At 42.3% G+C, this 27,512-nt stretch overlaps 1 protein-coding gene across 4 annotated transcripts in view; it reads right to left on the bottom strand.

The window, feature by feature from the left end:
- The window catches only part of CMIP (c-Maf inducing protein), a 139,953-nt gene extending 119,632 nt beyond the window's left edge, over positions 1–20,321 (bottom strand). For 2 of the 4 annotated variants that reach the window (XM_072872847.1, XM_072872848.1), the window contains exon 1: positions 19,344–20,321. In XM_072872847.1, the coding sequence (XP_072728948.1) occupies positions 19,344–19,640 (297 nt within the window). In that variant the 5' untranslated portion in view covers positions 19,641–20,321. The remainder of the gene's footprint in view (positions 1–19,343) is intronic. The other 2 variants (XM_072872850.1, XM_072872851.1) reach the window with 2 other exon arrangements.
- Between the last annotated feature and the right edge of the window lie 7,191 nt (positions 20,322–27,512).

Raw genomic sequence — 27,512 nt, 5'->3', positions numbered from 1 at the left:
TTGTCATTTTACACCTAAGCTCCTTTGAGGCATTCTGACAGTGCCAAATGTAGATGAAAATAAAGAATTAATGGGCTTCTTGGAAGTAAAAAGAATTCACAGAATTATGCTCATAAGCAAACAATCCAGAGACTAAATCCTGCAAAGGACATTTTTGCCCACACTGAACACCACCCTGTTCGACATAGTACACTGTGTTTGTTGACTGCACTACATCTGTTCAACACTCAATGACACACCTCATTAAAGATTATTAGTTGTGTCGTCTGCAAATTCTTCAGTATTTCATAGGTCTGATGCTGCTTCGACCATTTGCAGTCATTTGCACCAGCAAAATTTAAGTGTAAACTTCTACCAAACCTATATCACAGCATTTTATGTGCAGCACGGGAGGTAAGATTGTCAGCTCTCATTCAAAATATTTTATTTCAAAAGACAAAGAGTAACAGAAGTACAGAAATTACAGAAAAATTACCTGCTAAAACTGCACATTAGAGTAACATCTCTGCAACCAATTAACCTCAGCTGGGACTGTCCTGCGAAGAAATCTAGGCAGGAAAGTTCTTCCAACCCAATGGAGTTGGGCCAATTATAAAATCATCCTCCCCCCCAAAGTCCAACAACAAACAAACCCTCTTTCCTGCAGATAATATTCCTCTCCTACTTTCCCATAATAACTCAGAAAGCCAAATCAAGGAGGACAGATGCAGGCCTGAGCTATAAAATCCAGATTTCATTTCCTATCACTCCCCTCCCCCAGGAGCTCAGGGGTGTTTAGATTCTGGGCTGTGGTTTAAGTCCATCTGTGTTCTTCAAGTATAAACATCTTCATTGAAACCAGACTCATCCTGCACAGCCATTCATTTAGTGAGCTCATCTGTGAGAGACACAGACTGGCACATTTCTATGACAACCAAAAAAAAAAAAAAAGAAGGAAAAAAAAAAAAGTAGCAGCTTGACACAAATTAAACAGCTTTTTAAAGCCTCTCTATTGTTCCTGAGGCTGATTCCTCTAGCATCTACAGTTATCTTGGATATACTGCCCAGAACATCAGCTCTCCCTAAACTGGTCCTCTTTCCATAGGGAAACAGGCATTTTGGAAGATTTTGATGGGGGGAGAAATGCTCAAAAAATAAAAGAATCAAAGCAAAGGGAGTACTGTCCTACCTAGCTGTCGATTGAATTAGACATACATATACATCCTAAAGAGACAGTCCAAAGAGGGACCATAAGAGTCTGAACCAATAAAGTGTTCCCAAGAAAAATCCTGTCTTCAAAAATGAGTCCAAGTAGCTTGTTTTGTTTTGTTTAAATATCTTGCTGTGGATTAACACTTGATAAGAAAAAGTAAAAGTACTGTTTTCTCTCCATCAAGAACAACAAATCTCAAAAACAAGTGTCACCATTTGAAAGCCATCATTCTTTCACTTGCTGGATCTCAATCCGGCTTTTTTCTTTTTACACTAAGTCATCCTAAGTTAAAAAAAAAAAAAAAGGCAACAGGGCACAGGAAGGTTATTTCAGTATAACCAGTTCAGGTCAATAGTTTATTTTCCCACCTAGTAAAACCAGTTAAATACAACAGAGAAAACATGACAGCATCTTCCCTTCACAATGATTTCATGTCACGATACACACAATGTTATAAAATTATGCCATTTTTTCAGCCAAGATATAGGTTTCAGCTCAAGCAACTGATACGCCTTCTTAAAGCACTGCTTATTTAAAAGTCCACACACTAAAGCAATTCAGCACCAGATAAATAAAGCAGCTCTTTCTGACATACATTGCCAGGCCATGCAGAATTCACATTGTCCTTATGTTTGTTATTCCATCCCCTCAAATTAGTGACTGCCAGCTTACACAATTCATTAATTATAAGTAGTTAAGATTGGTTTTACTAGTATGGTACAGATGCCAAATCACTCTTAGTGATTCCCAACAAGACAGAAAGATGCTATGAGTAAAAACAAAGGAATGGACTCGCAGGATCTAGACGTGCCAAGCCACAAATATAATGCCAGAATAATAATTTTATTTTTTTTGCTCCCATTTTCTCCACCTTAATTTTTTGAGATTTAGTCTCAACCCAGACTTTGCTGAAATAGGCAACCTGTTGGAGCTTCCGCTAAGACTCCTTGTGTTCGCCATCACTTGTGTCATGTGACCACAGAAATAATAAATCACAGGAATAAAGAGATTTTTTTTTTAAGTCATAGAAACCTCAAGTGCAACTTTGTCTACTATGGTCAATTTTTTCTCCTGGCATCATTAAAGGTTTCCCAGTCACATATAGACTGCACTCATCAACTCAATGATTTTCATCTCGACAGTGTTTTGACTTGATCTTTTACTCACAAGTCACTTTGTTTAATTTGCTTCAGACATTTTTCCACACACGATTCAGAGTAGTGATACACTGCCAGGCAAAGTACTGAAATGTTCCCAAAGGCATAGATGAAGGAAAACTCAGTTATTAGTGGTTCTAAAAGGTACTTCTTATTACTTAACCAGCTTGCCACAGACAAAGAGCGTAGCTAGCGCATTATGGCTGTTTGTGGTAGATGCGAGCTTGAGTCATGCAACTGAAACCACTGTGACCTCCTGGTGGAATTAGATGCTAGAAAGACAAAACGTGTCCAAGTCCAGCTCTAAGGTCTCATCAATTCTTCCAAAACTCAGGATAGCAGTGGCACATAAAGCCACAGGAAAGGGCATCTCCTCCCATGACCAGCTCTCCTTGGTCAAGGATCAGATCAAAACCTGTAAGATACAATCACCCTGAGAAATGCTTCACTCTTAGAAATTCAATCGAGATGCAGGAATCTTGATTTTGACTAATTTCGAGTCAAAAAAGTAGGAAAAGTGCACCCCTTTTTTTTGTAACAAGTAGCTATTTAAGTATTAAACTGTATTTTTCTGTGCAATGTTTCCTATGTCAGAAAACTAATACAGGGATAAAAACTCAGGCTGAAGCAGTGTCTTCAGAGGCCATGTGATAAACTATGGCAAATGCGACAGGACTCATTCTGTACTAGCTCTCACCTGGACCTGCAATGGGCAAGACATTCAGAAATACAGGCACTTAGGGAAAACCAGAATTAGAGTACATCTGATTCTGAAAACTGAGATATCACACAGGGCAAGGCTGATTTCCATAAGTGCAGCACATTCCCTTCTCCAGTTTAAATCTGCAAACGGTGGGCAGCACTGTTTATTTTCTGCTGCCTACACAATGCATCAGATCTGCCTACTAGGAACACACTACTATCTGCAGAGTATGCTCCCCAGAGATACGTATGCTCCCATCCACTCCGGAACAGGCAGACCACACAGTATCATGTTATATTTCCAGCTCTCTGCAGGGGTATCCTATGCCACATCCTGTCTCTCGAATATAAAGATATGCCACTTCTTCTAAGACCAATGCAATCATCACAGATGGTGATCAGTTACAAACAGGAAGCATCCATCCTTCTGCTGCACTTCACTGAAGAAACCAGCAGCAAACAGTTCCCTCCTCGTCTCCACTGCTCACTTCTGGGTACTCAGAAATGCACGTCTTTACACTGCTGTCCCTGTCCCCACAGCTGACAGGATGGCAAGAAAAAATTCAAGCTACATGGCAACAGGTTCAATATAGGACAATATGCTGGGCAACACACACAACCGTTTTTTACAAAGGTTAAGATTTACTCAAAACCAGAAAGCTCCTGTTTTTTCCCTATACAGATGAGACTTCCAGTTCTCTGATGAGGAAATGAAGTGACGTGACATTAAGCAGCTCATGAATCTCTTCAATTAATGCATTCTGCACAACGGAGACTTCCAGGGAATTATCTGCAACCACAGCAGTGCCTCATTCCCACTGCCATGTCCCTGAGAATGAGTCACTTCAATTCCCATATTCTTGCTGCAGGCAGAGAGCTAAGGACTGTTCCCCATCTTCATTAGTCAGGCAAATGGTCGGAATCAAATGCTGAAACTACTTGCGCAAAACTTTAATTAGGGTTACCTTATTTTTTTGCAACTATTCAAGCATAGTTACCGTCAGCTCTCCACTCTTCATATTGATTAGGGCTTACGTTACAGGAGGTAACATTTCCATCCCACTATCTTCAGGGAACAACTGAAGAGTGTGCCATACAACCATGTAGAGAATGGCAAAGAGAATAAAAAACAGTACCAAGATAGCCTGAATTGCAGGAGGCTTGCAAGCAGCACATCTCCAACATTGAGCTATATTATAAATCAACTGCAAAGTTATCCTGGCACAGGACCCTAAATTGCGGGAGGAAATAGGGCAGCAAAGGCTGAAGAAGCCAACGTTAGTAGATCACCCTGGGACCCAGATGTACCACCAAGCTCAGCACCATCCCACAGTGAGATCCAGGGCCACCATTGTCCTTTCTGAACACATCAGCCTTTTCCAGAAAGTCATGGGGAAGCAGAAGGGGAAGAAGAGAGTTTTGAGATAGGTGGTATGCCTTACTGCTCTCCATCATATGAAGAATCAGGAAGGTCAGCTACACCTGCAACAGGGCTCTCCTAAGCCACCAAACATTTTATTGCAATACTATGCCAATTTAAGAGATGTTATCATTATTAAACTGGTTTGGGGGACATAGGGGTGTGACTGTGGCTGATTTTACACATTTAGGGATACTGTAATTTTCATTTAGAAAAAAAATTCCCAGAAGAGACACAAAATCTGTGTTACAAGTGTTTTCAAACTTGAGAAAGCCTTTGCTGAATTCAGCTAGTAGTCTGTATGTGCTTCATGTGATTTGCAAACTAGAAACACTGGAATTTTAGGCCAGGAGGGTGTCATTGACTAATGGGGATTCTCCCTTCCCTCTGGAGTATAGGTTTATAGAGGAATAAGATCATGTTCTCCAGGCAAGTTTATATGAAACGATTCATCTCTAGCCAGCTGCAGTCAAGACATCTGCTTGTTTTCATTTCACTACAGGGAAGTTCACCTCCCCCTTACCTCCAAAGGCGGCCAAGAGTATATCCAATCATAAAAAGAAAACTTCAGCAATTTCAAAACTAAAACTTAAGTAGTCAGGTAAATTACACAGAGGCCACAGATGCACCTCTGCCCCGCTTAAAGCACTCCTAAGAAACACGAAGTGAATACTAGGCTGAGGAATTCCTATTTAATCAACGGTCTATTGACTTTAACGCAAAGACATCACCTCTGTATCCTGTGGTTTACATGCAGATCTGCCCAAATACATGAAGGTATTTCTTTGTTTTGAGAATCCCTCACACATTCCACATGGGATCATGCAGACGGTCCTCGTGTGGTCAAATAAAGTTTGTGAACCCACGCCTTTATAGCTTTTCCATATTAATCTGCACTCTGGGCATATATCCAATTAAAGCCTCATGTATAGATCACTAGGTTACTAACTGGCTTGCATACTTGGGGGGAGGGGAAATAACAAGCTCATGACTGCATAATTTAACACTGCCTGTGCTTTCACTTTTACATGCACAAGTCTTTTTTAATCTAGTCTTACCATAAATAAAGAGTAATACGCTTGCTGAAGAGAAACTCGGGTCCCTACGTGCTGGAACACACAGTAGCTAATGCTGAATGCATTTACATTAACGCTAACTCCAGTGCAAAGAAGACAAGGTCTTTTCACAAACATGCTACAAAAACAGGAAGCAAAAGGGAAAACTTCACAGTGTCTGGAAACAGCAGAGCATTGTTTGTACAGGCTTTTCTTACAAATGCAAGAGAAAAAAAAGATTGGGTAACATGAAATCTGAGCACAGCAAAAGCCTTAGATCAGACACAAGGGTCTCAAGACAGCAGCTCTCAGAAGATCTCCACGTACAGACTGTACAGGCAGGAATATGCACAAGGTAGTTTTTTTGCTCCTATTTCTGCTAAGAAAATGCAACAAGTGAAGAGACACAACCTCCCAAACCCTTGATGTTAAAGCTAGATAACGTAACACAGCACTGCATCTTTATCTCAGTTAACGCAGATATGATAAATAAAGAGGCATTAGGAAACACATAATCTGCCAAATTTAAACATTTCCATCATTTTTAAACTGCATTCAAAAGGGAAGATGACATAGGCCTCACATGCTGTGAACCACCCCAGAAGGCCATCTTCACCCGAGATCAAGAAGCTGCACCATTGACTACATGCCTTCAAGATGAGTCAAAAAGCTCCAGTCACAAGCACACTGCAGTCACTAACTCAGAGACTTCCCTTTTCAGCTGGACCACACAGATCCAATCTCTAACTTGAAGCTGCTTTGCTTAAATTTTTCATATCATCGCTTCCTTTCTTTACCTTCCCCCTTCAAGTCCACTCAGGCCATACTGTAGTACCAGTAAATGCATACAGCCTGCACAATATATATATAATGCATATAGTTAGTGCTGCCTCGATCCCAACTCACCCAAGGTGTACAACCAACCAACCAACCTACATACCAGTACACAGATTTAAACCAACAGAGGATCGGTCCTATATTTGGGCAAGCACCAAGGAGGGCCCAGTACTTTCCCATGTCTTCTATCTCCATGAGGGAGCAGCTTTATACACGGCCAACTCCCACGACAGATTTTATTTCACCAGATCTAAAGTGCATTAGTCAACCCAAGTCACTGGGGACATTTGAAATAACTTACAATAAATCAGACAAGATTAATTTCAAGAGAGGCAGTGACGTAGCACCAAAAAAAGCATAAGTTAGTGTTAGGAGACAGGCTGTTAGCAGTATTTCTCAATGCCAATAATTTTTTCACCATAAACATAAGAGCAAGAAGATGTTACAGTCTTGAGGCAAATGCTGAGCTCCAAAGGCAAAGTGGTTACTTAGAAGGGGTATGTCAATATTTAATACCAAAGTGCATGTCTGGTCCTGCACATTTCATTTCATTTCAAGCTTTTCCAGCTTTATTTCCTGTTTCATTCACAGCAATCACAAAAGATGAATTATCTAACCTTAGAAAACGTGGCTTCAGTCAGACAAGACATGTTGACTGTGTCTGTACTTTCACCTTCAGCAAGAAAGTTCTGTGCCAGCACAAGTTTTATGTTTTCTTCAATGTCCACGTTATTTGGTTGCAAAGTAGATTGGATTTTCAGTGCCAGGACTCCACTCAAGCCGCTTGCTCCTCTGGGAGAGGAGGAAGAGCCTGTTCTGTGCCTCTGGACACCAGGCTACATTTTAGTTAAAAATTTTAAAACTTTCCTCAAAAGTCACCATAATAGCAATGACCAAAAAAAAACCCCTGAAGGATCTGAAAGAACCATGAAGAGTTGAAAGAAAAACTAGAAGTAATGACTAATAATTTGCACTTGGGTAGTATCTTTCATCAATGCTCCTCACTTCCATATACCAGGAAATAAAATTGGCTGCATTTCATAACAAAAAGGATTGGGAATACTACTTCAAGCCCCTACTACGCAACTGGAGTTGCTATTCCTTTTGTAAGGAATATGTGAGGAGGTATCAGTCTTCCTGCACTGAAAGAATAAGCTGTAGCTCCTTTTCCAATCCCATAATCATGCTACTACAACCTACTTACTAAAGGTAGTAGTTTACAGCAATTGCATAGATTTTCTTCTCGTTTAACCAATGACTGAATGACATCTGTAACATGATGTTGCTTCTCTTTCTCCAGACATCCAAATAAACTTCTCTGTTCTATGTTACTGTTGGCTAAGGAAACGATTGCTTCAGTGAACATGATTCATCTTCCACAAGGAAACAACAGGTACTCAAACTATGGGCATTTGAATACTGAGCAGGAAGGCAAGGACATGGATGGATCTCATTCAACACAGTCCATCGAAGTCGATGGAAATCTCCTCTGCTGCAAAAGTAAATGCTGCTCTTCAAAGAATCACTGGGCCTTTCATGGTTTTGGTCCCTTCCTCCCACTTTCTTTCCCAGAGCCAACATACTGTTGGCTGTTCAGTATGACAGAACACCTTAGCTATCGTCAGAGCATCGTGGAGCCAGAGCATCCAAGGAAGGCATGCACTCACAACTCTCCATCACTGACATCCAATGCCCTCCCTGGCACTGTAACAGACAGGGCAAAGAAATCTCTCATTGTGCAATTACTTTTTCAAGCTGCCAGGAACAACGACACTCAGATCCGCAACTAGAATAACTGCATAGCTATCAGAAAAAAATCTGGAGAATTGCATCAGCTTACACCAACAGCTCACAGATCCACTATTTAAGAGTCCACATAACTTTCTACTTTGTTTCCTACCTTCTTACAGCTTACATCGTAGTAGAGAGAAATGTGGTGCTTTGAGATGCCTCTGCAATCATATTCTTCTCAAGTGATTCCTAAATTTAAGAGCTCAACGTCAAAAAGTTTGTGTAGTAAATCCAAGGTATGAGAGGGAGAGAGAAGTGCTGATCTTTTTTCAAAAACACATCGCAACACCCTGCTTCTATAGTAATTTTGCAAGATCGCTCTCATCCTGAAAATTTCAGTGCAGCCAAGGTTTCCCTGATTTACTCTCTACTTCTGAAACCAATCTTAACAGCCTCTAAAGCAAAAGCAAAGTGGTAGGTTGTCAGAAGGGGCTATTGGGAGAATATACAAAGCATGCATGCTGCAGAAAGCAAGAGACTTGAACTGACTGGCACCTGCTTCCCTGACAGATACTTTCTTTGCAGGCAGATCGAAGAGTAGTAAGAAGAGCACGACACCCTGGGCCACGTTCTGCTGTCAGTCACTGCACTGATTTTTAATGAGATTTACAACAATTAAGAAAATGAATACCCATCAAAATCAGGAGGGAAGATGCAGCCTGGCGGCCAAAGCAAAGAAATTTCGTTTCTGCTCCAACTCCTACCAGTGATTCAGCATGAACATTAGGGCAAGGCACTTCAGTTAATACTATCAGGACATGCTGCTGATTCTTGGTGTCCAACCTAAGATGCTCCAGAGTGAAGCATAAATGCATACACCAACTGAGAAGGAACTGCAAATGAACCATGAACCAACAGTAGCAGACATGTCTGAGAAGTCTGATCTACATTTGTCTCTTTGTTTTCCCCATGTATAAAAACACTGACCATAAAGCACTTTGAGACAGTTGAAGCACAGTGAAGTTGAAACCCAAGGACTTGTAGAATTAAGTCATTATACTGTCATCCAAAAATCATTTCTTCTGATTGTTTTAAAGGCCAAAAATAATCCCTCTTTTTTTTGTTCACAGAAGGTCAAACAGACATTCATATTTATGGAAAAAACATACACACCCTTCGTATTTTGATTTAAAAGTTGGATTCCACTTGGCAAGTTTCAGAAACTTTTTTTTAAAGCAGTTTCCACTTTACTATTAATAATGCCCATCCCTGAAAATGGATAACAAAGTCATTCAGTCTTATTTTAGGTGCTTGCATAGATAGAGCAAAAACATAGCCTGCTCACAATACACACTAATTGTATTACAGTAGCAAACAAAAAACTCCGTGGTACAACAGAACCCCATTACAACAGGAATCAGACATGGTAAGAGACACCTGCCAATCCCAAATATATTCAAATAGCCAAAACATATTTATATGTTTGTGACATATAATATAGCCAAAACAAATTATATTCAAATAGCCAAAACAAAGACTGGGAGGAAAGGGCCACTGCCATGTAAAAAATAGCAGTATCAAAGCTTTACCATTGAGAAGTATCTGCTCCATATTGTTTGAAACATACTGTTGGGAACACACCATGGTATCTTCAGGAGGTTTAGGAAAAAAAAGAGTTTTCTTTTAAAAATTATCCAAACTGTCAACCTGCACATGTAATTACCTAATTTTGCTCAGTTAGATGTTAATTGTCTATACACAAATAAAGAATGAGGTGAATTTTTTGTTTATTAAATTATTGTCTTACGTTTGGGTTAACATCACCAGAAATATCATCATAAAATATGCATAGACATCTGTACACACACTTCAAAAATATGTACAACTGATGTATAAGAGAAAAAGTATTATTTCTGATTATCACTTGCAAACACAGTTTCTCTTTAGGCCTAAGAAAAATGTTATATAAAATATACATATAATTATATTTGGGAATACAATATGTATTCTCAAAAAAACCCACTGATTTAGTTTAATCTCAGCTTTCTTCAGGCAACATTTATTGTACCACGTGGCATCTTTGTAAACAAAATCTTACAGAACCTAAATCCATTTCTGTGTGCTTTAAGATTTTAGTTTTAAATTTTTCAAACAGAGAAAAAGGTTTTATTTTATTCAGCATTTCTTTAAGCACTGGAAATCCAAGAAGCAAAAGCCCTTTAGTGATAGTTCCAAGCATTCGACATCCCCATTTTAATATCATGAAATTAGAGATCTGGAGTTTGAGAAGCATTGGATACTCATTTTTTATTCATCTTTTTTGAAGCCCTAGTTATTACTCTTCTCCTCAGTGAGAGAGAAAGCAATTTTTCCTTTTAAATTTTTCATCCAATGAGAAAATCATGCAATTTCTCGGTCACAGGAACAAGAACTTCAGGGAAACTGCAACGTACTTTGAAAAGTGCAAGAGCTCTTACCGCTGAAACAAGTGGTAATTCTGAGCAGACAAGGGAGAGAGACACTTCAAGGGCCCATAAAAGGCTTATCCCATTTTAAACCTCACACTTTGCCACCGCCTCCAAAGTGAAAATTGCTACAGATGCAAATATCAAGCAAGACAACAGCAGAAATAGCAGCACCGTCTTCCTACGTCCCTAGGAAACTGGGGGCAGCTGCCCCTGTAGAGGATTCACCCTCACGCGTGCTTCAGCTGGGACCACCTACCACAACGTTATTTCGGCAAATTTCAAGACCAAATGAGGGAAAACAGATCAATTTGCAGCAAGCAGCATTTTTTTCTTAATAAACCTCTATTGTCCAGGGAGGAGAGGCAGGAGGGAGACAGCACATGCCCTGCGGACCAGCGGCGATGGCTGGCAAGGACCTTTCTGTGAATCCTGAAGGAGAAGGGCGTGCACACCAGTGCAGCCTGACCCAGGGCCGCTCAGCAAGCTAGATCGCATTTCCCTGCATCACTGATATCGACTCGCTCTCTTCCCATGGTACCTTCACTTTTCAGCTACGGGGATGCTGAATTAAAAAAAAAAAAAAAAACACCACACCACACTTGCCCTGTCGGTAATTACATTTGCTGATCCGCCACAACTCTACCGAATAATTAAACATTAATACACTGCAGCAAATCGCATGCGTTTTCCCCAGCTTTGCAGGACATGAAGGTGCAGAGGAAGCACTTGGTCCCATGGTCTGTCACATCTTGAAGATGTTCATCGCTGTCTTTGCCAGGGCTTTCAGACTGTGATGAGCAGTCGTCGTTAGCTTCTCTGTCCTCAGCTCTGGTTTTCCACACAGAAGAAAGTAATGTCACAAACTAACTTTCCACCGGGACAGTGCTGTCTAAATGTTGGCATAAAATAGGTGAAATAGCAACAGCTTCTATACTGGTTCTGTCTAACAGGGAAATTTCCAGCAAGCCTCTCACTCGTGAAAGAGCCACTCCTCCTAGTGCAGGCTGCTCAACACCTCGAGATCTGCCAACCAAAGAAAAAAAGTGGGGCTCTATGTTGTAGAGAGCTGTACAAGCCTAACAGTAGTCAGTCATCTCTCCCAACCAGCAGCCGACCTGAAAGCTGCATGGTGATCTTTCGCTGAACCTTTCTGCCTTTCTGAACAGCACATCCTGCCATTCACGTTACAAGCAATGAATGGTAATCCCCCTCCTCAAATTACCCTACTGATTTCAACAGAGCGAGACCAAGAATGTACGTGACCGAGTGTACTTCCAGTTCCGATTTTAGTCATTGCAACTTGACGAGTTTCTTCAGCTCAATTAGTAACAGGCACACATCTAGCAGACACACTCAAATCCAGAAAAAACAGATGCTTTTTTTTCTAAGTTTCTCAAAAAAAGGAGAAAGACTTTAAATTATTTAAAAACATACTGAGAACTCAGATTAAAGTAGAAAGAAATAGCCTTCACCATAAACCCATGCCCTGGACACCACAGTCTGCAACCTGGCATGTTACCTGCTTTTGTATTTCCCACTCTGTTGGCCCTGTCCCATCAGTGATGGGACAGCCTAAAAGGCAAAGTCAAGAAATCCCTTTAAGTACTGGAAATGCCAGTACTAACATCAAATGTCCACAAGCCCTGAAACAAGACCCCCTCCTCCAAAACCTAGAGAGTATTGTTAAACGCTCCTAATTTTTAAGCCTGTGAAGTGAAGGCCTTTTAATTTAGCATCTGGTTCTGACTTCTTCATGTTTTCCTCCACAACCACAAGAGCTAAAACTTCACTCACCATTGACGTGTTCAGTTCTAATGTATGCTTTTCAATTGTCTTTTCCCTTTCCTGGTATTGCCCCTGCATTCTTAAATATTGTGCAAAACAGGAAAATTTTACGCAATGATTTAATAATACATTGTTTTTGGCAGCAATTCCAGCCTACCATGTTTCCCTCTCTCTTCTTCCTCAACAGTCTGGCGGACTATACACTGAAACAGATCAGTTCCCTGATCCAGTTAAAAGACAACAAATCTGCAAAAGGTTCAAACAAAGAAAGCGTTCCCCAGCCAGTTCACACAGATTTTTCTCAACTTGACCCTGCAAACTGTTAAGCGTATACAAAAGACAGACTGACGCAGTATGGCACAGATGCAGAAATGAACGGCACAGGCCAGGACTACCTAAGACAGCATTACTGCCAACGACACTACCTTATCAGACTGTGCAAAAAAGTTATTTTATTGAGTGCATGTATGTGCACAAGCGCTCTATATGGATTATACATGCTATGCTAAAGTATCAATCATCTTCAAGCATGCGATTGTTTATGGAATTAAGCACTACATCTCTGTAAACACACACAGACACAGAACAAAACTGATGCAACTAGCACTGCTCAAAACACTAATAAACAAGCCACAATCCACCCAGGCAACCCACAATCTAATTACTTCTAAAGACTCCAAAAGGCTTGCACTATTGAAGAGGTAGGTCTCTTCTTTCATAAATCCTATGTGGGGAGATAAGTAAAACCCTGTTAGCCCAGCCATGCTTACTAACATAGAAGGAAATGAGAGACGCCATTTTATTGTATCACGTTAAAACTCACCTGCTATTTAGGAACTTCAAATGTATGAACAAATTATATGCAATAAATTAAGCAGTTCTGAAAAATCACTCCTCTCTGTACTAAGCCTACCACCTTTTTCCTCCACAAACGTCCCTCAGTGTACACAGTTCTGTCAATGATTTTGGTGGGACCAAGGCTTCAGCCTGTTCTCCCACTCTTGCTAACAATGCAAATCTAAGCTTGCAAACTGGAACGTCGATGCAGATGGGACTCTCAACCTAGCCTTTCACCTCTGAAAAACTAAACGTCCTTTTTGTGTTTCACAGAATCACAGAACCGTAAAATGCCTTGGGTTAGAAGGGGCCTTTAAGAATCATCTAGCCCAACCCCTCTGCCATAGGCAGGGACATCTTTCACTAGATAAGGATGCTCAAAGTCCCATCCATCCTGACCTTGAACACTGAATGATGGGGCATCCACAACTTCTCTGGGCAGTACATCCCTTCCTAGAAGGACCACACCCCGACTTCAGTGATCTAGCAGACTCCCCCCATCACTAGTTATGACATTCCACTACAAAAAAAAAATACAGATGATCTCACAGCTCCACGAAGGCCCAGCCCCATGAGGGATGCTGAGCTCCTCCAGTCCCTGCTCTGATGCAGGATCAGGTCCCCACTGAGGACCAGAGGCAATTCACAAGCTTCCTCTGGGGGACTATTACCACCACACAGTGGCTAGCACCACATCTTTACTCCTCAGCCAAAACGAAAAATGAGGCAGAAGTATTTCTGAGTATCCTTTTATTTATGCTCCTAAACATGTAAAATTTACTGGCTGGGTGTTAACACTAATAGCCTTAAGAGCTCTCACTCTATCAATGAATATAGCTTCTGTTTTCATATTTTATATAAGCTCTGTGACATATAAACACATACCTTAACACTACTGACTTATAAATATGCTTTTTAACCACTATAGGAACTATATATTCAAAGTTATGTTTGATAGGCATTACACAACATTAAAGAAATATCATTTTAGGTTTTCTTATGCCGAGCGACAAACTAATATAGCAATAAAATAAGTTTGTCACAACAGAGTAATACTCCATTAAATCACTGAGTCTTCAGAAAAATTTGGGTTTTGTTAATGCAGGCACATGCCTGCCTTCACTACTGAAACAGAATCTCAATTTTAACGGCATAGATAACATGGAGCAATTTGTTCTCAATTTGCAGAGAATTCTAAATTATCATGGGTTGTATGCAAATTATGAGATTCAATGTTCTTTCTGATGCGCCTGAAGAAAATACATGATAGATAGCAACAGGGTAACCCAGAATAGGCAAAAACATGTATACCCAAAACCCATAGGTACCACTTCTTGTCAAATTAAAACAATCATTTGCAATAGTAAACAATGAGAAATATTATTTTTAAATAGTAATTTAGCATTCCATTGTTACAATGGATCAAAAACACAATCTTAAATTGCTTTGTTATTTATGTGTTCACACTTATTTATACACGTAATGATGGTAGGCCCATCAAGCTAGTTGTAACTCACATTTGTAGAGCCCCATCAATAGCACAGGACTTCAGGACAGCACTTAGTTTACCGAACAGACTGTTTACTTTACTTTTTATTATTATTATAGCTAATTCATAATAATTCTATTTGGAACCTGGATAATGCTACAATATTCCTTTTCCAGGAAAGCTTTAAAAAAATTCTTATAAGATTGTTTTGAAACTTCTGAGCTCTGTATAATACTTCCCACTTGAGCTAATTGTTTTTCAAGGGAAATTTAATTTTAAAAAGTGTGTTTTTCTAACTAATGGGAACCTGTGCTAAAGTAAACAATGAGTCCGGCTTGATAGGAATTTTTGCTCTATCTTTACCAAAAGAAGGAAGGAAAGACATGTACTAGCATGCTGAAACACATGCAGTAGCAGAATTGTTGAATTTTAAAAAACAATTAGAAGACAATTTTCTACTCCACTTCTCCTGTTTGAAACAGATCATCCTGCCCTGCCTCATTTAATATTAATTGGGTATGTTCTTGTCTCTAGAAGAAAATATAAATGCAGCTCCCTAATCCACTTACATTCTCGTTTCAAACATATTTCTGATTAGCTAGCTTGTCAATAAACTATTGTCCTCATACATCACTTTTGTACAGAAAAAAGTTTAAAAGACACTTTTCAGGATTGTCACCAGCTTTGAATATAACATTACATTACACTCAACTTACCTGCCAAGGCAAAACCAAGAAATGCGAAATGGGCATGAAAAGCCAAAATTTCCACTTCCTTGAGGGATATTAATGAGCAACTTCACGGTTTCAATTATGTCTTATCTTCCCAGATGGGAATTAGAGAGGTCATCCCTAGCCAGCAAAAATGAACCACCTATTTATTCTTTCCTTGTCTGCTGCGCATACATATGTATCACAAGCCTTTCTTGCAACCCAGTACTTTAAAACTCATTGTCCTAAACATCTACTCCCAACTGGTGCAAGAAAAGCAATGAAAGAGAAAAGCAGGGCAGAGACATGAAAGGGACAAGGCAGAAGGATACTAAAGGCACAGAAGTCCAGTTATGACAGCTACCTATAAACTACTGAAAATTAATTTTAACATTTCTGCTGAAGATAACCATAGGTTTATTCTTCACACACACACAAAAAAGTCACACAAGGAATATTAAATTGGGTTTTATTTCTGTCTTTGTTTTTATTATCACTGCCCTTCAAGCTGTGCAAGGATAGATCTCACTGGAAAAAAATTAGTAAGGGCACTACATTTGAGTTTGATAGGTGTTTATAAAATAAACATTATTCCTCCCATGGGGAAGAAAGTCAGATTCATCCCCAGGCAAGCTGTTGTCTGGCAGACAAAGTTTGTAAGTATCAAAATTTCCTACTGGGACTTCAGCATTTACATTTAAAAAAAAAAAATTACAGATCTGTATTTACTTTCACCAAAAAAACCTTACCCAGAATGAAAGCCTGGGCAAGATGTGAGTGAAACTGTACTATATTTAACCCATTCTTTGAGAAATGAGAAACATGAAGCAAACAGTGGAAACAATACGTAAATCAGATAAAAGTCCCAACACCTACAGTTATGGGTCTCTCCACTCCACAAGCTAATACCTTTCCATTTGTTAACTGAGCGCACATACCAATTCGGAATACTATTATTATTATTATTGTTGTTGTTGTTATTAGATCAACATGGAGTTATTTTAATTGAAACAGTCACTTGTGATAATGTCAGAAAAAGCACTTTGTAGAGAACATTATTTTTTTCCTCCCTAAATTTTCCTAAACTAAGATGGCCTAACACTTGTTCCATTGCATTCTTGCATAGCGCTTCCACTACGGAAAGCTATCTTGTCAGCACAAAACATGTAACTGCCTAATTAAACAACGGACGTAGTTACCTCTTGCAAAAAACCTGTAGGTAGGGTCTCATTATTCAGACTTATATGTGGGCACATACAGTGTCTACCCATGGAAAAAACTGCAGATAAATAATCCATACGCACATTAATGCTAACTCCTATACTGCAGCCCAGGCGTTGACAAGTAAGAGCTTGTGGGGAGAAGACTTTAATTCAAATATATGTCTCAAGTGACAATAAAAAGGATAGAAAGTGCCTAGAATCAACAAATAACTTATCCACTGTACTCAGGGACATAATTTGCCAGATCTGGATTTAGCTGTCATTACAACTTTTGCTTTCAAATGCAAAACACAGTGATGTTATTTTCCTGTTCAATTTTACTCATGTTATACAGAATGCAGTAAAACTCGTCATGCCAGAGGATTTGCAAAGGGATGATGTGAAGATTAATTAGTGGCTGCTCATAAAGCACCCTGTCTGTGGAAAGCCCTATGTGTAAAAATGACCTTGTTATCAAAGTTGTTGAGTGCTGCCAATGCTCACTTTCAATGGATGGTATGGGTATTTTTCTACAGCTCTTGAAAACCAAATTAGTTGCATTTAAATATCTACCTACAGTTTCAGGAGGTTTTGGCATCCTGCCTATACCCCACTTCCGCAGAGGGTGGGGGTTAAACTACGACGTATTTTGCTTAAATCACATCTTTCCAGCTCAAAAAAAAAAAAAAAAAAAAAGAGAGAGAGAGAAGAGTAAAATCTAGGTATCCTAGAACCAACATCTGAAAGATACCTGCTAAACATATCCATACATTCATACATTCAGGCAACAAGTGAACGCGGATCTTATACTAGTACCCTAATTGCTCCCTGGAAACCAAAGACGCTACGTGAAATAATAAAGCACAGATATTTCTGCGAACAACAGTATTTACTTGCTGAGTTAGCGCTGGAAAAAAATGATAAGGCGCAAGACCAAGCACGAAGAGCACTGCTTAACAAAATGGAGCCTGCAATGGTACGTACAATGTTTTAGTACCTTCTCGCTATTTATATATATAAAATAATTAGGAATGAGAACACCTCAACGTTAATTAAAGCCCGACCTCATAGGACTTTAGAAAATTTTTCAGAGATGGTTTCTTTGGTGACAGCTTTGCCAGTGAGCAGAGTTTGACGTCTCCTGTACAAATACAACTTCATGTCTAGTATTGCCACATTGCAGAGATTAACGTCTGAAGCGTGATCATGCCTCCCTCTACCAGTACCCTTCTCCTCTGCTCAGAAATAATCAGCTATGGATACTGCCAGGAAAACACCTCATCTCCACCGATACTCAACTTCCCCTCTATGCTGATGGTATCTTAATAAAATGAAGAACGGCAAAAACTCTTTGTGCTCGTGTCTTTCGGGGGTTTTCTTCAGCAATGCTCAACTGTGTCTTCCTTCTCCCTTTACACAGTAGTTCTATCAAAGAAAAAAAATATTCCCTTGGAAACATCCTCGACAGCCCAGTGGAAATTGTAAGCAGAGATGTCATTGTGGCACAAAAAAGAGCTCCGTGAGAATAGGCAGCCGGCCTACCTGAAGGTTAAAGTAGCTCCCACTGAAAACCTGCTTTGAATACTCCACAGCAGAGCACGATGCGGGAGAGGCATTTACACACACTGTGTCTCTGCATATCGAAGTGTGAAAAAATCCAACCTCCGAGCACAGCACAGACTGGATGAAACCCATTTAAATACACCATTAACAGAAATCTACACAAAAGCCAATCCACTCTCTCATATCACGAGTGTCCTATAGGAAGGCCAGAATGAAGCCATTGAGAAAAATGAGACATTTACATATAAATCAAAAAAGGACACGATCGAAGTACTGAATGATTAAAAATCAGTGTAAAGCATGTTTTGTGAGCTGTGTTAATCACTATTAGACAAAATTTGGGTGTAGTCACATCACAGACCTTACGAACGTTCAAACAATACTGGCCATGAAATTTTAAGTTGTACGTGTAAATATAAATCATATTTTTAAAGACTGTATCCGTCTATTGCACATCTTTTGTAGTGTTAATATCACCACCTTGCATTTTTCTCTTGCATCATTTTCCATTAGGAAGAAAACCCTGAAGGAATCTCCATATTTTACGATCACACGCCTGTGTCTGGGCAGGGTATGTGACCGCCAAAGCGGAGCCCCAAAACCAGGCCTAAAACAAAGCAGAGCAAAGACCGTGCAAACCCCGAGCCTTCGCTCTCGAATTAAAAGCATCCTCCACCTCCCTCACCACCAACTTGGCCAACGTGCCAGCAGACATCTGCCGACTTTGGTTTCAGATAGAAATGGCTCGGTGTGGCGATTTCATGTCGCTGTCATGTTGAGGAGTGAGGAATTTAAAAAAAAAAAGGGGGGGGGGGGGAACGGGGAAAAAAGGCAGTAATAATAATAATAATGGAGGAAAACTAGACTTCTTCGGAAAAACCCACCGAAACTGCGAAATTATATACCCTTATGTACCCCTAGGATTACAAAGGACAAAACATCCCCACAGGCACTCCGGGATTCACTCCAGCCGAGCCCCCCCTCACACACCGCCCCCGCGGGGGGACCCCGCACGGGCCGGCAGCACGGCGGCCGCGGCACAAGGCGCGGGCAGTGCCCCCCAAGCCACCCCGGCCCCGCAGCGGCGGCGGGTCCGGCGCCGCAGATGCCCCGCGGGGCGGGGAAGCCGCCGGGGCCGCGGCCGCGCTGTGGCCGCCCCCCGCGGCGGTGGCGGCGGGCCCGGCCGGGCTCTTACCGTGGCCGAGGCGACGCTGTTGTCCGCCAGGGTCAAGTGGTGCGGCTCCCACCGCCGCAGGAACTTGGAGGTGAGGATCTTGCTGAGAAACGTCCGGGGGTGCCGGATGACACACACCTGGATGTCCCCCTCCTGCAGCAGCTTGTACCTCATGCCGTTGCAGTGGAGCAGGGCTCTCCGGCACGGCGCGGCACCCATTTTATTCCCCTCGGGAGCGGACATCTCGCCCAGCAGCGGCTTGCTCTCCTCGGGCTGCGTGCGGTCGCTGCCCCCGCCGGAGCCGCCGGTACGATCCATGGCAGCCCCGCGGGTCGGGGGTGGCGCTCGGCGGCGGCCGCCGGGGAGACCGGTCTCTACGGGCGGTAGAGACGGGTATAACCAAATAAAATAAAAAATAATTTAAAAAAAAAAAATCCAACCCCACGCGGTGGATTAAAAAAAAAAACAAAACGCTGAAGGGAGGGAAAAAAAAAAACAAACCTGTCAGGGAAGATGGGGGAAGGGATTGAACCGCACCGGAGAGGGGAGAAGGGGGAAGGGGGAAAGGGAAGCGATAAAAATCCTTATTCAAACTTCAAAATCCGCCCCCGGCGGGTCCCCCTCGCGGCTCTCAGAGCGCCGCGTCCATGCTCCCGGGCGGGCGCCGGCCGAGCGGAGGGTCGGCTCCCGGCGGGGCGGCAGACAAAAGCCGGCGGCGGCGGCGGTGGTGGGGGCTCCTGACGGCGGCGGGGGCTGTGGGGCGTCCGGCCGCGGTTCCTTCCTTCCCCCCGGGGCGTGTGCGCGAGAGCGTGCGGTGGCGGGCGCGCGTGTGCATGTATGTGGGTGCGTGTGTGCGTCCGTGGGTGCGGGTGTGTGTGTGGGGGTGTGTGGGTGTGGGTGTGTATGTGTGTGTGTGTGTATGTGTGTGTGTGTGTGTGTGTATGTATGTGTGTGTGTGTGTGTGTGTGTCCACGCGCGCCGCCGCCGCGGGAGGAGGCGGCGAGAGGAGCGAGCGCTGCCGACAGCCTCTCGCCGGAGCGGCTCCGGGAGCAGCCGATTGGTTCCGACGGGGTCATGTGCCGCCCTCCCTGACGTCAATGGCCGCGGAGCCGCTGAGGGCAGCGGTGGCGGTGGCCGGGAGAGGTGCGCGGGAAGCGCCGCGCGCGCGGCCGTTGCGCCCCTCCCCTTTCCCCCTCTTCTCCTCAGAGGGGGCCACGTAGCCCCCGTCCCCCTTCAGCCTCGTCCCTCGGCGGGGCGACAGCCCCGCCGAGGGACGAGGCTGAAGGGGGACGGGGGCGGCGCCGCCCGGGAAGGTCAGAGGTGTGCGGGCACACCTGAGCACCCTGCTGCCGTCAGGCCCCTCCGCGCCGCGTAGCCTCCGCCATGAGGGGAACCCCCAACGCCGCGAGGGAAGACATGAGGAAAAGCGGGGGGAAGGGTAGTGCGGTAAATCTCCCTTTCTTTGAGCCCGCGCGCTGGCAGGAACCCGGGGCAGGGCGGAGGATGAGTGGCCGCCTCTCCCGTGGGAACGAGGGAGAAGGGAAGCGATGACGGCATATTACACGTTGAGTTTTGAGCATCTTCACTTCGGCATTAAGCTCTTGTGCAACCACTGTGGAAAACGGCTAGGGAAGCCCCAAGCCTGGTCGCTGTCTCTTCACCAGTGGCTCTCACTGGTGTTCCTTTTCCTCTGTCTTTATGGGAGGACTGGGAACTGCTGCGCTCCCCTGAAGCACCAGCATGGGAATGGCAGGGGTTGGTGTGTGAGCCCAGGAAGAATGCCACCATGCTAGTACAGTGCTGAACAGGATGTTGAGTATCCTCTCATCATCCACGAAGGAGAACAATTGTTTTCCAAAAAAAAACCAAAAAACAAACTAATGAAAAAATTAACTCCCTTGTAAGACCTCTAAACCGCTTAACGGCTCAGTAATGCTGTGTGCAATATGGATGCCATGTCAAGAGAAATGGTACCATTCATACTTGATTTTTTCTTAGCAATTTAAAAGGTAGTGGTAGAACTCGGATCTCATTTCCAATTTCCTCATTTGAACAACCAGGTTAGGAGCAACAAAAAAATTACATTTCATATAATGTGTGCACACGTGATTTAACTGTGGAACTCATCACGGTGGGTATTGCTGAGGTCCAGAATTTAGAAGGAATTTACAGGGCTGTTTTACTTGATGCCAGCAAAACATTTGGAGAAAGCATAAACCTTCATGCTAGAAAATTTAAGCTCGTCCCTAAGTGAGGTTGGGAAAGGGATGATCTGCTTTGTGACGAGCTGATTATTTCACAGCGTGTACCTGCAGCTGTGTTTCTGGCGGCACCGCCTAGTGCAATAGTTCTCAAATGAGAGGTCATGATGCCAAGCAAGGTGCCAGCAGTTACGAGCACAGTCGTGAACCCGCCCAAGAGAAAGCTCTTTCATCTGATATGTTCATCACGAGTCGCGCAGATTATCTCTTGGAGAGGCGAGCCGCAACTGGAAGGGTTTGGGAGCCTTTGCCATAAAGCCTTTTGTAGTGGCTGCTGTCAAAGACAATACATGACTGGCTGGACCACAATTACTGCGAGCACGTCCATCACGTGTGTTATTATAGAGCTGTTGTGTTGAAATAGGCTTGCATTTGACAGGAGAATTGCTGTTTAAACACTTTCAGGAGGGAAGGTTTTTGTAACCTATCAATTACTAGCAAATTCGAGGGATACTATTGTTGCATGTTAGCATCAAAATTATTTATAAAAAGCTAGGAAGTCTCCGGAGTACTCCTAAGTACCAGTTTATAGAACGATGCACAGAATTACGCAATTTGGCTAAGGTTAGAAGAAAGACTTTCATTTAATGACATGAATAATACAACCAACAAGAAGACAAAAATCTCTTTTATGGAGGTTCAAATTGTCAGTATCTCATAGCCCTGGTAATTACTTACCTCCTGAACTTAAACAAACTGACCGGTCATTATGCACTAAACATTACAGGCGGCTCCCACAGAGCTTTGTATACCATATACTGCTAGGGGTGAATGATGCATGCATTTACACTGAAATAAAACCAGATCTACTCATACCTGTAAATATGTGTGGATCTGCAATAAAAATAAGAATTAAAAAAAAAGACTTGCAAACTAAATTTTTAAAGGACAGCTTTGTTTAGATGTAAGCTTTTTGCTGCAGGAACTGTCTGTTTCTAGGAGTTCCTAGGGTGCCTGGTACAAGGGAGACCTGTTCTTGTTTGACCCAAGGCACTGTTCTGGTACAACCAATAACAGTGTCAATAGTAGGACTATTCGCATGCACTCACCGGCACCAACACTTCACTCAGCGAGAACTGCAACCACTGTGACTATTTTGGTGTAAGTTTGTGCAAACTAGCCACCTGCTGAAACCACTGCTTTAAATCTACCGTAATTGTCATCTCTGAGAGCTGCTCGCCAATGGGAGGATGGTATGTAAAGAGTCTGGTGTTCTTCAGTGAATTTCCTGGCAAATTAGAGCAGATGTTTTCCCACTCGTGTTCCACAGAAGGTAGCAAAAAAAGCAAGGCTGGTCTATAGCAGTCAACCCACAAGTTACCTGAAAGGATCCAAGCCTCCGCTGGAAATCCACCGTTCGAAAGTGGTGAAATCCATTGAGATATTGCAAAAGCAGAACGCATCAGGCAGCGCCACTGCTAGCAACCCCTGTCAAGGACAGAGGTCCAAATCTTCAGAGGTGCTCTGCATTTGCAGCTCACGCTGAATCTACGCTCTCAGGCTGCAGGTGTTCTGTCTGAAGTAAACTCAGCACAGAACGATAAGATCAAGGTATGAAATCTCATGTTGCCTGCCAGAACGGGGCAACTGAAAACCCTGTCTAGACAAGTGAAATTGAAACACGCTGCTTGCTGCGCAGCTTGCCGAAACACACATTAGGCATCCAACCTGCAGTAAAAGGCTGGTACATGACCCAAGGCTGAACACATTAAAACTAACACCCCTTCTCATGTCCCCTATAAGTTATACCAAGCAGAAATTGGATTTCCAGCTTTGCGTTTGTCCAGACTTCCTCTTCTGGCTCCACGCAGACCAACAGACATCTCAGGTATACATGCTTGGCCGTATCTCAAGGTGGTGTTTGGGGCTTGCTGTACATTTTGTTTTTCTCCCCAGAATCTAATTTTTATAAGCAAATCCAACCAGAAGTTTATCGTGAAAGTGGGACATAATCATCAATCTGAGATAATCAATCAAACTGAGCAAATAATAAGCACTGAGCAAATAATTCATAATAAATAGCACATCAGTGAAAACATACCTCTAGCTACTCACAAGGTGCTTATGGGCATGCTATCAGTTTTGAATAATTCAATAATTTGTGAGGTTTTCTACAAAATACTTCATTGTGCTACAACAGAAATGCAGGCTTTGGAAATGAAGATTGAATAGTTTATTTATTATCATTTATATTACTACCAAGTAAAAGCTCTTTTAAGTCAGGGCCTGTAGCTACAGGTCAAAATTGAAGGGCAAAAGAGAGAGTCAGAGAGAGACTTGTCCTACTCTGCAGAACTATCAGTGCAATGGGACCAGAACAAGAGTGGGGCTGGCAGGGAAGCATGCAGAGGTCAAGATGTTTCCTCCAGAAGAGAGGTCAGTGGCAGGAGGACAATTCAGATGCACCTGCCAGTCCTGTGCCCTGGTCCTGAGCTCTGCCCTTTCATTTGCACTTCTTTGTATCTTGCTCTTTTTTTATTATTCACTGCCATTTCAGAGTAGGTTTTGTAAACAGAAGCATCACTTACAGAAAGACACCGTAGCCTGGAAAACTGGGATATCCCCACCATGCAGTTTAAGACAGATAGACTTCTGGGTAAGCGACAGAGGAATAGACTGAGACTTTTTTTCCCCTCCTCAAAACTAATTCAAATGTGATCTGTATTATCCAGAATATTTACCTGCTCAGTTATATGCCCGTAAACCCAGGAAGGCCCATAAACACAATCGTTTGCAAATTCCAGCTGGGACTCTAATCTTAAGAAAAACACTTTTCATGCATTTCCAGCATTTGGTTTCTTGCCTGTCTGCACTCAAGTACATCAAGTGTTCTGCAGAGGTCATTCCTGGGTGCCAAATCAGAAGCACTGTCCTGGCATACCTTCTTAAGCTTGGTGACACCCACTTATAACCATGTGTTAAAACAAAAACAATGTGATAGTCTGAAGGCAAAGACGACAGCAATTTGTGAGTAGTGCTCAGTGCCAATAACACAGGTTGCATAGCAGTGGGGGGCTTGGAAAACCCATGAGAAAACACTTGAGATGCCAAAACTTATGCAGAAAAAAAAATATTGCCTAAAGGCACCTTGCTTGAGAGTAAATCCATGCAGTGGCATTATATGGCAAGCTATGTGAGGAGAGTAACGGAGCAGCTGTGGCAAGGGCCTGATATAAATATTGAGATGCTTAAACAGGGGATGCACTTACCAGGGGAGAGCACTGTCCCCAAAGGGGCTTTGCTGGATTTGTAGTACACTTTCAAAGGGAAAACAAGAAAAAGGAATAAAATAAGCCCTTACTCCACCTTTGAATTATTCCTAATTTATTTTACAGAATCTGTTACAGTATTAACAGCTGTTTTGGCAAACTCTTTCCCCAGTCAGTCAAAGAGGGAAGAAAAGAAATCTCCTTTTATTGTCTCCCGCTGAAATTTTCTGTCAGAGGCTGTAAGGGCCTACCACATTCATGCTTTTTGTAAGAAAACCCCACTGCTCTCTCGTCTGCTCAACATGTCCCTGAGAGTTGTCTGTACAGAGATGCGAGAGAGAGTTTTTCCGAGCAGAGAAGCAAGCACCAGGAATTCCCAACTTGTATACAATATCCGTTTAGACCCTACACAGCAGCTGTCCCTCTCATCTTTGAATCCTCGGCGCATACAAGAGATAATGGAGCTTTCTTCCCTTATTCACAGAGGTGCTGCTTGGATTATGGAATTCATTAGTCAATGCTTGCAAATTGCCACTGTTGACTCAGAGCAAATTCCTGCTATCAGACTCACTAGTCAGCTCATTTTCATAACAATGCTGTATTGTTAAAAAATACTTTAAAACCATTCTTTAGTGAAACTGGGGAATACAACACATTCAAGCAAACATATAAAACATAAAGGAGATGCTGTATCAGTAATGCTAAAAGCCTTGCATTTGAAGTTTGTTTAAATTCATCAGCATGGTGGTGTTAAGAGGATTCAGCAAGTCATAAATCTTTGGGAAACAGAAAGGATAATGGACATTTAAAACCTAACTAGATAAAGATTAAAGAAACCCACCCTGCAAGAAGCAGTTCTGTAGTTGCCCCTAAGGGAAGGGAGGGCTTGATTAGGGCACCATTGATCACAGCCACATAAAATTAAGATTGCCTTTGCAAGCATCTCTTTCTTTTCCCCACATTTCACATCACCCACTTCTTCTGAGCCTAATGCCAATTTTGGAAGACACCTCACAGGTGTAGTAAGAGGGAAATCAGACTCTGATGTGAACTTGTAATTCTCTGACATCCAGATTTCTCCTGTTCTCAGGTTTACTCAGTCGCTGTGTTCTTGTTTTCCCAGCTGATGCACATTACACTATGGGGCTAACTGCGTGCCACACAGACTCTGGTGACAAATATATCTTTGATTCCTCACTGACACAACGCACGCTTTTGAGTGCATGATGCAGAAATCATACTTTTTTCTGCCTGTCATTATCAGATGTTCTGATGTAGGGGGATGTGGGATGAAGCTGGTGGTATCAATTGCTAGAAGGAGTCTGCCATCTGCTGATCTGAACAGCACTCCAGTCTGACTTTTACCTGATCTGATATTAGTAGGATGGAGCACTATACAAGTAAGTAAAATATACTTGGAGCAGAAGCAGCATTAACAGACTTGCTGTGGTGAAGGAATTTATTTAAGTGGAAAGAGGAAGTCTCAAGTCTATAATCTCAGGTCTAAGCCTGAATTGGACAAACAGAAGCAAAGAGGCAACTACAATAAACAAACAAGTCAATAGGAAGGAAATAAGTAGAAGATACAGAGAAGGGGGGGAAGAGCCTGAAATTTCTTTTCTGCTTTGCTGCACCCGATCAGATAGTGCAGCTACAGTGTCAGCTGTCCTTCCCCCGCATGCACCCTGCTACATGTCCGCAGCCCCGAGTGGTAAACTTCTTCCCTACAAGCCTCTACCTTCTTCCAGGGCCACCCACACACCCAGGAATGGAAAAAGCCCTGGAAAAAGAAGAGCTCCCAACAGAATTCATCAGGCTGCCGTCTCTTTTTCCTTTAGTGCTTACTGCCATCGAGATGTATGTAAAAAACTGTCACTTGGCAGGACATAGTGAAAAGTCACCATTTCCGCTAGGCTGTCTGCATTATTGTTCCCACCCCCAGCTAATATTTCCTATTTCATCAATAGGTCACATCCTACCAGTCATTCCAAGTTGTGAGTGCTCACCAGTCCAAAATGCTCTATTAGCTCTTAACACGTATAAAACATCACTGTAATACAAACAAGCATTAAAAGTCAAAGGGAAACGGGATATGATGCAGAGCTGTGAGCTTGTCATAGTAAGGTGAAGTTTCCCCAAAACAGAGGAAGAACAACTAAGAAAGAAAAAGGTAGTTCACAGATTAGGGAAGTATATCTTCACTCACTGAACCAACACACTGGGGAAGTGAAATTAGAAGTGGATGAAATTCTGAAAGACTTGGATTATTTTTTTTAAAGACCAGGGGGAGTAAAAAAAGCAGAATGGGAAAGAGCATCAAGTATTAGCAGGATTAGTATCCACAGATTCTCTGGTGAAGAGGTGTCATAGAGGAAGAAAGAGAAGATAAAATAACATCCTTAATTATTGTTTTTATTATTAAATTCCTGCATTACAATAGTTTCAAAACAAGGTTGCACAAAAGGCAGCTGAAACTCTCCCACTTGTCCTCAGTCCTTTCCTTACCTTAATATGAGCAGAGTTATAAAGTGAAGTATAAACTCCCATCTGATGATACCGCACATCATCCAGTGCTTGCAGCTTTGTTGTGCTAAGCACCTTGTAAATATATCTAACGCAGTCCTTGACCTCAGAAGTCTAAGAAAACAAATACAAAGGACAGGGAGAAGCATCAATTTAATGTAGTTATCTTGCATGATTTATAGATTCCCAGATACAAA

This window comes from Ciconia boyciana, chromosome 9 (genome assembly GCF_034638445.1).
Source record: "Ciconia boyciana chromosome 9, ASM3463844v1, whole genome shotgun sequence".
Taxonomy (NCBI): Eukaryota; Metazoa; Chordata; class Aves; order Ciconiiformes; family Ciconiidae; genus Ciconia; species Ciconia boyciana.
This window is presented reverse-complemented; position numbering and strand designations above follow the sequence as displayed.